Below are 14,448 nucleotides of genomic sequence, written 5' to 3' on the forward strand. Positions count from 1 at the left end.
ATGCAAAATTGTAATAAAGCATGTTTAGGGATAGGATGAGGTTATTGACTGCGTCGCTGAAAAATGACACAAAACAAAAGGTGCAAATAGGTATTTTATGTGTGCCAAATACTTTCTAGTATGCAACACGAGAATTAACAGTTAAGTGTAATAAATATTTGGCAAGTCAAGATAATTGTGTCGTTAAGTATATATGTATATATATTTTTATGAGCACCCAGGCCAACTTCAACCTCTGAAAATATAAGCGCAATCGTACTAATATTTCAGCTGCAATGGACGGTAAACTTTTTAACTGGTATCCACCGCTTAATATAGAAATAGCAAGTTGTCTGATTGATCCATAACAGATTAATACTGCTGCCCTCTGGCACGCGCTACAGGACCATACCGGCCAAAACACACACTGGGATAGTTTCTTCCGAATTGCCGCCACCATACTCAACTCCAGTTTTGCACCGAGGACCTAATCTAGACTCAAGTACTGTCACTGCACTATAAAATTTCATTACACTGCCTGATGCATATCAATTAGTGATGTTCTCAGACTTTTACTTAAGTCTTTGCATTGCAAAATTTTTATCTTGCACTTTGATACTTGCTAAAACACCATATGTACCTCATGTTCTGCTAACCACTATAGTCACTTTATTACCTCACTTAATTTCTTTTGTTTTTGAATCTTGCCATGGCTATACCTATATATATATATATATATATATATATATATATATATATATATATATATATATATGCACACTTTATGGTGAAGCTTTAATTCTCATTGTACTTGTATGATAACAATAAAGCCATTCTATTCAATGCGAGTTCCATGTTACTGTGCAGAAAATTCACAAAGTGGGCTTGTTAATTGAAAATTATAAAGATGGTCCATCTTTACAAAAAAATAGCCTGTAATATTTTTCATATAATACCACTCTACTCTACCACATACAACACGTGTCAAAGTGGCGGTCCGGGGGCCAAATCTGGCCCGCCGCATCATTTTGTGTGGCTCAAGAAAGTAAATCATGAGTGCCGACTTTCTGTTTTAGGATCAAATTAAAATGAATAGCATAGATGTATATTACATTTCCTGATTTTCTCCCTTTTAAATCAATAATTGTAATTTTTAATCATTTTTTTTCTGTTTTTAGTTCAAAAATTATTTTGTAAAATCTAGAAATATATAAAAAGAGCTAAAATAAACATTGTTTTAGATCTATAAAAAAAACTGAATATTCAGGGCTTTTAATCCAGTTCTTTTAATCCATTTATTTAAAAAAATCTAAATATTATATCTAAAATGGTCCGGCCCACATGAGATCTGGTCACCATGAATGTGGCCCGCCAACCAAACTGGGTTTGACACCCCTGACAAAAACAAATTAGGCCAATAATTTCAAGTGTAGCTTTTTGCAAACCCAAATTTATTTTTTCCAAATAATATGCTGCAAAGGGCACATGCCACTGGTAAAAGCAAAGTATGTTTTTAGTTCATAAGACACATGAGTTGAGCCATCACCAAAATTGCAAACATTTTTCCTGCGTTTATTGGCAGATAAATATGATGGACTCATGCTAATCACCTGCATTTGTCTTTTTCTGCCAGGTTGACAGGTCCTGGTCCTGGGGCACTACTGACTGGGGGAGTATTTGCAGTTTCCAGGCTGACTTGGCAGTGGTCAATGGTTGCAGAGGTTTTCACCCTCAACAACCTTTTTACTGGGTTGCTCTTCCTGTCTGCTGCTAACTTTCACTCGGCTAAGAATGCATGGGAGAGGCAAAAGGTATTTACAGTTTCAGTTTTTACATTTTTAGGAGTTTTTGCTGAGATGTCATTACAATGATCTACTCCACTGCTTGTCCTTGTTAGTTTTCACAGTGGGGGGCACTCTGCTGTGGGCTTGGACTGTGCAACCAGCATACCCTGGTTCTGTATGTAATTGTAGTCATCCCATGGGTCTTCCAAAGACTCCACTCACACAGGGTGAGCCTGAGGTTCTTGTATTCTTATTCCCTCGCCATATCATACGTGATTGCAAATCTGTTTGCTGTCTTGACAGGAGCTTTCTCTGTGGAGCCTCATGTCAATGGGACTGTGTTTCCTACTAGGCTTAACGCCCTACACCTTCCTGCCTTTATCCTCCTATGCAAACTCAGCCCGTTGGAGCTGGGGTGACCAGACCTCCATGTCAGGTCTGCTAACCCATCTTCTCAGGGTTGAATATGGGACCTTTAGTCTGGTAAGAGTTGCTTGTTCTATTTTGGTTCTTTTGCAAACTAAATTGGACTTTATTTTCTTTTTGTATTTCCAGGCAAAGACAGAGAGCTCTGTTAACATGACCTCATTACTTCAGTGAGTTTTTTTAAACTTCTTTTTGTACCTAAATATGCAATTTCATTCTTTTTTTTTTTTTTAATGGATTTTTTTTTTTGCCGATGTAGCAGCGGTACAGTCAGGGAGTTGGGTAACCTTGCCACCTCCCTATCTGGTTTTCCTCTTGCACACTTGTTTAACAACACCAATTTGTTGACGGAGCTCCACAATTCCCACAACTCATCTATCTTGCTGTCTTTCATGAGTTTTTGTTCCTCTACACCAGGGGTGTCAGACTTGGGTTGGTTCGCGGGCCGCTTTAACGTCGACTTGATTTCACGTGGGCCGGACCATTTTAGATATAATATTTAGATTTTTTTTTAAATAAATTGATTAAAAGAACTGGATTAAAATCCCTCAATATTCAGTTTTTTCTATAGATCTAAAACAATGTTTATTTGAGCTTTTTTTTTACATTATATTAGATTTTACAAAATGATTTTTGAACTAAAAACACAGAAAAAATGATTAAAAAATTACAATTATTGATTTAAAAGGGGGAAAATCAGGAAATGTAATATACATCTATACTCTTCATTTTAATGTGATCCTAAAACAGAAAGTTGGCACTCATGATTTACTTTCCCGGGCCACACAAAATGATGCGGCAGACCAGATTTGGCCCGCCACTGAGACTGGTGCTCTACACTCTCCCGTCAAAGTACATTTGAACCTTCTTAGAGGGCCAAATCACTGTGTTTTGTTTCAACAGCATTTTGAAATCATCACTCAGCTCTGGTTGTTTAAAGCGTGACATGCTGTGATGATAGATGCTGCAACAGTGTTGGGGAAAAAAGTCATTTCTCCACTTTAGCCCCCAACTCCACCTGATTCATCCCCCTTCTCTTCTCTACCATTCCTGCAGTCATTTCACTCGTCTCTTTCTCCTTCTGATAGAATGTGGGGGGTGTTGTCTGCGTCTTATGGCCCCCCACTGTCGCTGCACCCCCCGCATCCCTCTGCCAAGCACCCAGCACCACTCATCACCCCCGCCGCTTGATGGACAAGAGCACCTTCAAAATGGGGAAGAGAGGCAAACATGACAGCCATGTCTCTCCAGAGACGTAAACCCACTGGAGAAGCTGACACAACTACTCGCAAGCACACACTCGCGCGTATCGCGTACATTGGGAGATATAGAGACTCAATAAGCTGTCAAATAGAGATGGGTATTAAGAAGGAGGCAGGAAACTATCAGTGTGCTCTGAAAAAGCACTCGCTGACTGACAAGCGCTGAGAAGAGAGGACGGGGCAGCGGGGGGTGCATGACACTGTCATTTGAGTCTGTCAATCCGTTTGAAAGGAAGAGCGCACAGTCCAGGGTGTTTGTTTTGATAGCGGACAGCAAGGATTTTATAATTACTGTCTTTGGGCTCTGTCACGGGACGAGCGTCTGAGTTTGTTTTTGGTGTCCGTCAGACTGTGTGTTCATTGGGTTTGCTTGTGTTTTTTGCAGGGCCCAGTTGGACCACTGCCTGGCAGATCTTTCTCTTCCTGTTGTATCTCTGGCAGGACTAGGCCTCCTCCTTTCTTCCTCAGATAGGTAGGAGGAAAAAGCAAGTCATCCGACTGCTGCTGCATGTATGACAGCTACTTGAAGTGAAAATTAAACCGCTCTCAGTTCAAGAAACAAAACCATTAAAGCATGGGACCCACCAAGCATTTGGATGGAACATGGCGTAATAGTTTCCAATATTTATAACGACATGTTTCGGTATAAGCTTCCATTAAATTAACAATTTAATTTGGGACTTTTGGCAAATGTGGCACTCTGTTTGCCTTAAAATATGGCAACTATAACTCAGCTATTAACCCCACCCGACACTACTGACGTTAACTTTACTGTATTGCTGTAGATTGGCAAAGAACGGCTGGATCATGCTGCATACTTTTAATCCCATTTTATTGTGAAAGCTCGTGTGTTTCAGCATTCAGCAATTTTTATGGCAGTCACTGGTATATATCCAACGTTACGACTTTTTCACTGCAGTTGGGATTTTCAAATCCAGCAAAACTAGTGGCTGACAATTAGCCACATTTTTTGTGCATTTGAAGGCATCTGACCTGCTTCACAAACTGATTTGTGTGCTCATTCTCATTCAACCAAAAAAATGAGTCATTTTGTCATTCATTGACTCATCTATTCCTGTTCCAGAACACATTGCTCCATGGCCTGGCTGTTATCTTCCATGCTGCTCACATACTCAATTTTTTTTGCCTGGAGGGCAAACTTGGACATCAGTAGACCTTTACTGCTTGGAGTGGTTAGAACAACATGTTTTCTTAATGGAATTAATGGAACATTTCTGCAGTGACTATAACAATATTTGCAGAAGTCTAATTTCAGGAATCAATTTGCTACAGGTGGAGCGCTTTTGGATTCAGAGTGACGCTATAGTGTGTGTGCTGGCTGGCCTCGGCTCCAGTCTGACCTTCCGTGTGTTAGAGCGGAAGCTTGGCCATGGGGGGGTTTGGAAGACCACGGCCTGGATCCTTACCACGGCTCTACTTGCACACATGGTGCACATTAACCACAGGCGAGTACTGCATTTATACAAAATACTTGCTTTAGAATGTTATATTTGTGAGGAAAAGGCACCACATTCTGTCTAAAAATACGGTCAACGTTTGTTCTGTGCGCTGATATTTGCAATTCCATAGCAAATGGGCGAATACCCCGGAAACCTCCTTTGTCAAAATACTCCTTTTGTTTTTAGTTTTAACTAGCATGAAAAAGGCGGCTCTCCCTCAGAGTGGCTCTAAATGCTCTCAAAGGATTAAGTAACTTTGAATTGTTTCAACTAACCCGTTTCCATTGTTCCAAGTTACTTGAGCAGAGAAAAGTTAAATCCAAAAGAAAAGGGGGAAAAAAAAGTCCTCTCGCAATACCGTACCTTTTGAAAATCCCTATGCATAATTTTTTTCCTGAGTCAACTAGATTTATTTCTACTCAGTGCTTCAGACCCTGGGTATGAACATGTCAGGTTTCGCTCCACTCACCCCATGGTAAGGGCTAAGAGAGGCACGGTTAGCACATAGATTCCACTCGCTGAGCTCAGCCTGAGATGTTAGCTGTCCGAGGAGGCAGATTACACAAACGAGGTGCAGAGGAGTGCTAGACAGCCATTACTGAGCGGCTTTGATCAAGAGGAGAGCATGGCCTGCGCTGTCACACCCATCGCACCTGTCTGCACACGACGAGATAGGCAGCTAGAGTCCTCCATACAGGCGAAGGGGCGGGGGTACTGACAACTTACCCTCAGAGCACCTTGTAAGCGCACTCACAAGCAAACACGCTGACTCTCTTTTATACAGTAGCACAGTGAGAATGAAGGTGAAGATGCACCCTTCACTCTCCTTTAATGCAAGTAAATCGAGCTGCTCTTTCATATTTGTGGGTGATCTTAGGGAATGTGATCAGAGCAGCAACAGCGTGGTGGAGCGATTTGGCAGGGAGCTTTTAGCTTCCTTTCCAAAAGATTCCATCATTCTGACCAGAGGAGACCTGCCGGGAAACTCCCTACGCTACCTACACTACTGTCTTGATGTACGGCCTGATGTGCGCCTGGTCGACCAGGAGGTCAGAGCCTCCTCACTTGTCCTCCCTCAGTCTGATCAATTTTAGGGATTGATGATTATAACAGAGCTGTCAAATACTATGAATCTTTTGTCGTTTACTGCATCAGTTTTTGCCAAAATACTAAATACGCTGTTTTTTTTTCAGCAATTTAAATGAAATGTGGAAAGTTTTCATTTTTTGGCTCGCCATTTTAACTTACCATGACGATTCTTTTTGAAATGCAACGTTCTAAATATTTTTTTAGTTTTGCATATTAAGTTAAGTAGCATGCTCACTTCCTTTTCAATGACACGTGTGCATTCTCATTGGTTGTTTCAAGCAGTGTAGACGTGTGTTAGCGATGTACACAAAATGAAAATGTAAGTAATAGTTGATTTTTTGTTTGTTTTTTATTTCTTTGCAAGAAGAACTATTGAAAAAGGGAAACTATTTGAAAAGAATTCGAAAATTAGATAATATTGAGCTTTATTTTTGTACGTATCGCTGGTAAATGCCACTTGGAAAAAGGGTCACACAATCTGAAAATTATATCTACCCACTCTGAAATATGATTTTCGATGATTGGCAGCTCTGTTATAAAGTACACAATAACTAATCCGCCCCCTACTCCCATATCCACAGTACTAATAATAACCAGAAAAATAAACATTTTTCAATTGTTTGGCAAACCAAATTGTGAATTCTAATTTGGAATTTCATCTAGGGATGTCCTTTTTTTAATTGAAATGTTTTTTTTTTTAATTATTATCATTGTACTTGCACAGATGATGACTTACAGTTGGTATGTGGGAAAGCTGGGGCCTCACCTAACTGGCGTGAACTTTCCTGGCCACCAGTGGGACCCAGCCCACTTAAACGAGAACAACACCTTCAATCTGGAGCAGTTTCTGATCCACAACTCCCAGTGAGTTCCAAACTGATCCTACAATTATCCATTGAAATTTTCCTACAGCACAGTGGGTGATCTCATTAGGCAATAGACCCCAAGCACTGAGCACAGGGTGAATATAAGCACTTGCCTATATTGAAGGCTCTGATGAATCACTACTCATTTTGTTAAATAGACTAGTCTCTGTTTACTGGAACTGACAAGACATGATAATACCAATGCCACTAGGTGGCAGTGCTTGCTAGGCAAAAAAATGCTAATCACTCTGCAGGAAAACACTAAACTGGGATTTTAACCCCTAGGGCTTGATTTTTTTTTTAATTTTTTTTTTGGGGTGAGATGTACACATTGTATAAGATGTGGGAGGATGCTTAGTAAGAAGAAACATATGTGAATTAATTAGTGTTTTGCTTGATGAGGGAGAAAGAGGCTTCATTTTATGACACTATTTTTCTGCAGGAGAGATGTGTTGGCCTGTATTGGGCTGACTGATGGTGACCCAAGCTGGGCACGTAGCTTTTCCCGCTGGCCTTTTGGTGTGTGTGACACTTTGGTACCTGCGAGGAGGCAATTTCACCCTAAAGAGTGGGCGAGTCGCACACACAACCTTTATAACTGGAGTGAACCACACAACAGGTAAGCTACAAAATGAGGGTTTATTCTAAACCATACATTCCATAAACTGACTCTAATATTACATTTGCACAAACAATAACGTTGCAAAATATTCTATCTCAGCAATTCTGCCACTACATTACAGTCTAATCTTGTTTAGAGGGCTGTAGTGATTAATAAACTTGGTGCATCCCCTGGGGGAAATCATAATCAACATTTTCTTTTAAAATAAATGTTTTATTGTATATGATGGGACAAAAAGTATTCATCGTGACAGGAAAGACTTCCTGATGAATTTGTTAGAGGAATGAGAGTCATTTCCACGTATTGGGTTTTATTCAGATTGTTTTTTGTATTTTTTTGGAGAGAGAGATTCAAGTAAACATTATGCATTTAATCAGAAGATGCAGATCTGTTTGCTACTTGTCTCAGTGCTCCTCACTCACTGTAGCTTGGCTGCGCTCTGTTCTCCAAGCTGCGATCCGCTTTCTTTGTGAATTCAAGCAGAGCATAGACATTAGGCTCTCAGCCATTTGAAATGAGAGCAAAGATGGGAAATAATGAGTTCCATATTCTGTTTTGTCAATAACTGTGTCAAAAGTGGAATTAGTCAGAGCTACATATTCTGTTGCGGTTGCCAGCAGCCCCGCATTCACTCAGATATCCACAGCTGAATACTGTGACATTATTTCCCGCACTCTCACGACAAGCGTGTCCGCTGGTGCCCACCAGCCAAATATTAGCACCGGGGCCCTGCTGAAATATTCTTTTGAAGAAGAGGTCAAGTGGTTACCATATTCAAGTGGGGAAAAAACTGCTGCAAATATGGTTCTGCTCCATATCTAATGTTCAAACTGGCATTGTTGCACAGTCATTTAAAGTTTATGCAGCAAACATACACTGGTCTACTGGAACAATATGCTCACATTTGTATTCATTTAAAGTTACTGGCTGAAGCTTTTTAGATAAATGTTTCTCCTCCCTCTCCTTCATTTATGAACAGTTTCCACTCTGCATCCTGGGAGCGTGTGGCAAACGAGGAGATGTGGCAAGCCAGGTACAATCAAACATGTCTTATTTTAGATTCGGTTACACTTTGAAGAAACTCAATGTGCTAACTAGAACATCTCCATGAACTAGTCTTGCGTGGTGGCGCATTTCCAGTGTGTATGCATGCTCTTCTTTAACTGCATTTCCAAAAGTCACTCTCTTGAAGTGGCACGTTATCCATTCATCCATCCAGCCAGCACTTAGCCCAAAGCTTGAGCGCTTTGTTTCAGGATGAAGACAGCTTTCTTTCTGTTTGACCTGGCAGAGATGATGCAGGGAGAGGGCAAATCTGACCTCTTTGAGCTGTCTTACACTGTGAGTCTGACGTCAACAAATAATACTTTTATTGTAAAAGCGGACAATTTAAAGCGCCGCTTCCTGGAAATGTTGGAAAATCTTTGACATTTTAAGAGCATCTGCTCGCATAATAGTCTTGCTGTGTCTGCCTGCAGCTGTATAAGGAGCTTGTGGAGTCCCACTCTAGCTACCCCACAAACTGGGACAAGAATCTGGCACTGGCCTGCGAGCGTCTGCTCCGCTCAGGTCACCGAGGCCACGATCCAGACGCCCTGCTGACCTGCAGCATCCAGCATTTTACCCTCTATTTGGATAGAGAACCTGCAGACCTGCAGGCGTCTGCCATACGCTCGGCTGTTGCCCACCTGTTGAAAGAAAGACAGCGGCACCGACAAGAACTAGGGAAAACTACCTGACACGTTTTTTTACCTGACAACCAGGAGGTGTCAAACAGACCCATTATTGGAGGACGCTTTCCAAATGGAGGCACAATAATGTTTTATGAAGACTTTGACTGAAGTGTCACGTTAGATTGACTAAATCAGAAAACTGTTGAGAGAGAGAGCTCAACTCCGGGAAGCCTCATATGACCCCAATCAAGTATGCCCCCGTGGACCTTTCACTTGATTGCTTTATCATTCCATCATCTGCTCCCTTCGTCACTCCTCTCCTGCAGCTTTTAATGTACTGATTATTTTTGCTTCGGCCGATGCGCCACTTCTTTTTTTCCCCCCCTCTCCACATTACGACTACGAGATTGAGGGAAACCCAATTTGGGGGCAGTCGTGGGGGATTAGAGCCACTGTCTAATCTAGGACAAACTTGCACTACTCCGCTCATTCCCGGCAGTTGCCACCCATCCCCCTGTCCGTCCATCCATCAGTCTATCTTAGATGGTCTTTTAAATGTTTGAAACTAATGGATTCGATTAGGTTTTTTTCCCTCCCTCACTCTTCCGTCCTAACGGGAGGCCTGTAATCCCTCATGGATTTAAAGGAAATGTCACAATGCCAGAGACCCTTTTAAAGTGTGTGCGTGCGCATACGTGTCGGTTCTTTTTTTTTTTAATAGGCATGCGTGTGAATATGCATAGACCTCAACCATAGTCCTTTCTGTTACAAACATTCAGCAATACGATTGGTAACCAGGAATAGCGCCCACTGATGTGAGGAGTTTCCAGATCTGGCCCGGTGGAAGAGTGGTTAGCATGTTGGCTTCACAGTTCTGAAAGCGAGGGTTTGATCCCACATCTAGACTTTCCTGTGTGAAGTATGCATGTCCCCCCCAGATTTTGCGTGGGTTTTCTCCGGGTACTCTGGTTTCCTCCCTCATCCCAAAAACAGATTGCCTCAAGTTATGAGTGAGAGCGTGCCCTGCGATTGGCTGGCCACTTCCAGTCTGGGTAATCCCCCGCCTGGTGCTGGGATAGGCTCCAGCACCCCCGCAACCCTTGTCAGGTTAAGCGGTACAGAAAATAAATGAATGACTGATCCAGATGTTGAATTGCTACTGTATTTTATATTTCGCTGCATTTTCAAGCAATCAAGTCCTCTATACTTTGAACGCTCTAGTAGTCTGAGCACGTTTGTTACCAAGACCAAAATTGTTTTTATTGGTTGAATAAAAAAAAGGGGGAAACAGAAAGACTTCCTGTCATTGTTGTTTGCACAGTTTGGCGTTTAAGGCCCATTTTCTGTTTTTACTTGTATCCTATCTGCCCTCATCCCTGTCCTCCGTGACCCTTTCGGCTTCCCTCTCTGAATTTCTCTGAGAGTCAGTTACCCACCCTAAATCAGAAAGCTGCCGAGGATTGTGGGAACCCGTGGAATCACCGTGACTGAGGATGCAGGCAGGGAGCCACGACAACGCTGGAATGTGGGACGTCTGAGGCGATAAGAGTTGTGTGAGCCCAGCCAGGAATCGGAGAGTGATGGGGCAAGGATGGGAGTGGGGGGGGTGAGGCAGTGAGGGTGAGACAGGAACAAGGAGAGGAGCAGGTCTATGAATGGAGAGACAGAAAGACAACAGCATAAACAGTTTGAGGGTAAGGCAGTGTAAGAGAGGGGCGGGAGTCTTTTGGGAGGGGGGGGGCAGACTCCGGAGATGGGAAGCCAGCCTTATTCCTCTTTGCATTTCATTTACATCCCTGGCCGTATCGACCAATCGGATTGGGAGCAAAGCCCAGGGCTTAGGAGGGGAATAAAAAGACAAAATGTCTTTGCTGCTCTCATCCCTCTCTGATAATACCCTCTCTGTTTTTCTTTTCTCTTTCCCTCTCGTCTATAAGTAGATACTGTCCGAAATGCCAGCAGAAAAGCGACACCTCCGCTTGCTGTGTATCTCAGATAGACGGAGCGGGGAGCAGGGGCTGAAAAGACAGCTTTAGCAACTGGGCCTATCTCCTCTCCTCTCTGGCTGCACGGAAGCCGGGGTGGAGGGAGGCGATGGCGGCTTGGGATGTGTCTGCACGTGTTTGGGAAGAGAATAGAGGGTGTGAGAGCCGTGATATACAGAGCTGGCCGCAGTTCTTGCAGAATCTTACACTCTGGAGAAACTTTCTGCGCAGATCCCATTTTTAAGCAGAAGAAACCTGTTTCAAGGGTGCTTAGCAGGCGCCACCCATTTCCGTGCCGGTTGCCAACTTGTGCCTCCACGTTCCTTCTTTGTTGACATCACAAGGGGGGCTGAAACAAACTATTTGGGAAGACGACAACTTCACTAACCATGGGATAAAGTAAGGGGACACCTACAAAGTGGAAGGCAATCGAAAGTTGGATAGCCTCCGCTTGGCTGTAAGAACTTTGGTGGTTTATTGGCTCAATTTTTACCACACCAAAACTTCCAACCATGACTAATGACCTTAAAAAGAGCCTATCACAAACAGTGAATTAAGGAAAGATGTCCTATTTTCTGTCCACAAAGTTTGCTATGTGTATTGAGTGGAATTATCCCCATTGAGGTCTGTGTTGACATGCCATTATTGATTATCAGGAGTTTGTTTACTATCACCCTTATTGTGTGCGCTTCTCAGTGTGTGGTAGTAACTGTCTGTCCGCAGTACAGGTACAGTATGTTTGCCAGCCTAATGGGCTTGTTTGTACAGGTGTTCGTAGTATTCTGCATTTCGTTTGTGTTTGGGTGGAACCCATTGTGTAAAGTGTTTTTGCTGTTTTATCAAGGACCCACCTAAACTCCTTGCCACCGCCTTGAGCTGCTGAGATGTTGCGTTAAAGGGTTCTTGACTTGCCACCCGCTCATCCTTGGTGAAAGGCACCATCTTCAGGGAAACACCCTGAAATTTAACAAAGCCAGAAAAGTGTTATTTCAGCAGGATTTGAAGTCAGAGGTCAGGAAAATGTGACAGCTCCTACTTTCAGGGTCGTCTTCAATTGAATATTTGGCTGTTGTAAAATTGATGAAGTGGGGCTTAAATGTCAACAGAGGACGTGTATACTTGTTTTTCATATCCAAACCTGACTGTAATCCTCAGCAATAGACCCCTGAATGTTTTTATTTGCGCGTGTGATAGCACTTCGCATGCAATGTTTGTCCATCGACTTTACGCACATTTTCATAGAGTTCTAATCTGTCCATATGGGATAACTTTTCAGTTCTTGCGCGAATATTATCCCCAAGTTGCCGTTTTATCTTGTGTACACACATTTGTTTATTTGATGTGGTGCCTCTTCACCACACCGCATGTGGATATCAAAGACAGCAGTGCCGAGCGTAATTGAAAATGGTTACCGTGGCGAAAGGTCTCTTTATGCTTGACTGCGAAGAGGCAGAAAAATAGCCCTATTCTCTGCTGCCGTCTTGGATCTATTTAAATAATTGAGGAGTAAACTGACAAATTAGGCACCTTTATAGATGCCCCTGGGCTCTCTCTGGGGTCCTTTACTGCGCACCAATTCAAGACACAGCCACTAGGCACAGGATAATATCGGTACGTTGAGATAGGCGCCTGACTGTGTGCATGTGTGTTTAGGCGCGTGAAGAGGAGGACTGTAGTGGGCCAGGAGGTGTTTCGCCAATCAAACAGGCCACACTTCCTCCCCCAGGTTCTAATTTTGTGCCACATTAAAGAGCTCGGCCTCCATTTAGGACATAGAGAACCATTTTCATAATTTGCCGGGTCTCTCCACTCGCTCGGGGTGTCTTCTTCCCCCCTTCAACCCCCTCTTATGCGCTCACACTACGTCTGAATGGAAGGCCTGAGGAGAAAGAAGGGTAAATGATTCCCCTCCTTTCAACCAACTCTTCTGCATAATTTTTCTCTTAGGTGTGTAGAGTAGCAAATATTTATCTCTATAATGGCACCATATTAGGCCTGAATATTCTATTCTATATAATAGCTAACTGGTCTGATTTACGTGTGAACAAGCAGCATCCTTTTACATTTGGCCCGTGCATTATGCTACTTTTTGAGCTTATATTTGCTCTGCATCCCTATTTCACTGCAATCATTTTGCTCACATGGATAAAATCAAGGATGCGGTATAGATTTTGCGACATGAACTCGGTTAAATCTCCGTTTGAACCATCCATTCATGCTCTCCAGTACACAGTGGCAGTGATTCCTATGTGATTGGTCGCATAATTCACAGTCTCAGGGGGCATTTCTTTGCTGACAGACACGCTAATCTAAAATCCCCCAATTTACAAATGAAAATCCCACCATCCAATTGAGCTAATAGAGGGACTTGAATGGGATAATAAGATGTGCTGTAATACTGTGTAAAAAGCCTTTAACGTTGTGTTGGTGTAAGAGCCCAAGTGGCTGCATGTTTGACTGTTTGCTGTGATTACGGTGGGAGGCTAGGGGGTTTCCTCCGTTCTTCCCTGGGCAAGGAGATGGATACCCTACTACTGGGGCTCCAGGGAGAAGTTACACGATAGGGCACATGTGTCAAAGTGGCGGCCCGGGGGCCAAATCTGGCCCGCCGGATCATTTTGTGTGGCCCGGGAAAGTAAATCATGAGAGCCGACTTCCTGTTTTAGGTTCAAATTAAAATGAAGAGTATAGATGTATATTACATGTCCTGATTTTCCCCCTTTTAAATCAATAATTGTAATTTTTTTGTGTTTTTAGTTAAAAAATCATTTTGTAAAATTTAAAAATATATTAAAAAAGCTAAAATAAACATTGTTTTAGATCTATAAAAATGGAATATTCAGGGCTTTTAATCCATTTATTTAAAAAAAAAAAAACTAAATATTATATCTAAAATAGTCCGGCCCACATGAAATCGAGGTGACGTTAACGCGGCCCACGAACCAACCCGAGTCTGACATCTTGCTTGCCTATCACTTTTTGACGCAAAAATATTTTTTAAAAGTCCCTCTTATCTCCATCTGTCCCTCACACGTCTCTCTCTGCCTCTGTCACCTTTTCCCAATCGTTCTATTTTTTTTACTTTTTCACTCTCCTTGTATGTTTCTTGTTTCTACTTCTGTCGTACTCTTCCTTCCCCTCTCTCACCCCGTCGCCGGCCGCGCGACAAACGCGGCGAGGTGTTGCTTGCAGATGTGCACAAACAAGCGAGGATTAAAGCAAAACGAATCTAAACAGACAAATGGAATTAGAGTGATGGGTGTCACTGGGCTGGTTCACGGTGATAAACAATATGATGCCCT

At 42.5% G+C, this 14,448-nt stretch overlaps 2 protein-coding genes across 8 annotated transcripts in view; one reads left to right on the top strand and one right to left on the bottom strand.

Annotated features, from left to right (window-relative positions):
- tmem260 (transmembrane protein 260) overlaps window positions 1-14,448 on the top strand; it is a 45,184-nt gene that overhangs the window by 13,903 nt on the left and 16,833 nt on the right. For 4 of the 7 annotated variants that reach the window (XR_013305149.1, XR_013305150.1, XR_013305152.1 and 1 more), the window contains exons 4-14: window positions 1,613-1,790; window positions 1,877-1,990; window positions 2,067-2,246; window positions 2,319-2,359; window positions 3,837-3,923; window positions 4,536-4,644; window positions 4,745-4,917; window positions 5,789-5,960; window positions 6,725-6,864; window positions 7,309-7,485; window positions 8,468-8,521. Coding sequence is in view for 2 of the 7 variants with exons in the window: in XM_077620804.1 (XP_077476930.1) it covers window positions 1,613-1,790; window positions 1,877-1,990; window positions 2,067-2,246; window positions 2,319-2,359; window positions 3,837-3,923; window positions 4,536-4,644; window positions 4,745-4,917; window positions 5,789-5,960; window positions 6,725-6,864; window positions 7,309-7,485; window positions 8,468-8,521; window positions 8,745-8,829; window positions 8,967-9,227 (1,771 nt within the window). In the remaining 5 variants the exon portion in view is untranslated. Of the gene's footprint in view, window positions 1-1,612; window positions 1,791-1,876; window positions 1,991-2,066; window positions 2,247-2,318; window positions 2,360-3,836; window positions 3,924-4,535; window positions 4,645-4,744; window positions 4,918-5,788; window positions 5,961-6,724; window positions 6,865-7,308; window positions 7,486-8,467; window positions 8,522-8,744; window positions 8,830-8,966; window positions 10,458-14,448 lie in introns of those variants that run through there. The other 3 variants (XM_077620804.1, XM_077620805.1, XR_013305153.1) reach the window with 3 other exon arrangements.
- The window catches only part of LOC144089706 (uncharacterized), a 44,190-nt gene that overhangs the window by 7,434 nt on the left and 22,308 nt on the right, over window positions 1-14,448 (bottom strand). The gene's annotated exons all lie outside the window — the stretch shown is intronic.

The sequence above is a fragment of the Stigmatopora argus genome, chromosome 15, assembly GCF_051989625.1.
Source record: "Stigmatopora argus isolate UIUO_Sarg chromosome 15, RoL_Sarg_1.0, whole genome shotgun sequence".
NCBI lineage: Eukaryota > Metazoa > Chordata > Actinopteri > Syngnathiformes > Syngnathidae > Stigmatopora > Stigmatopora argus.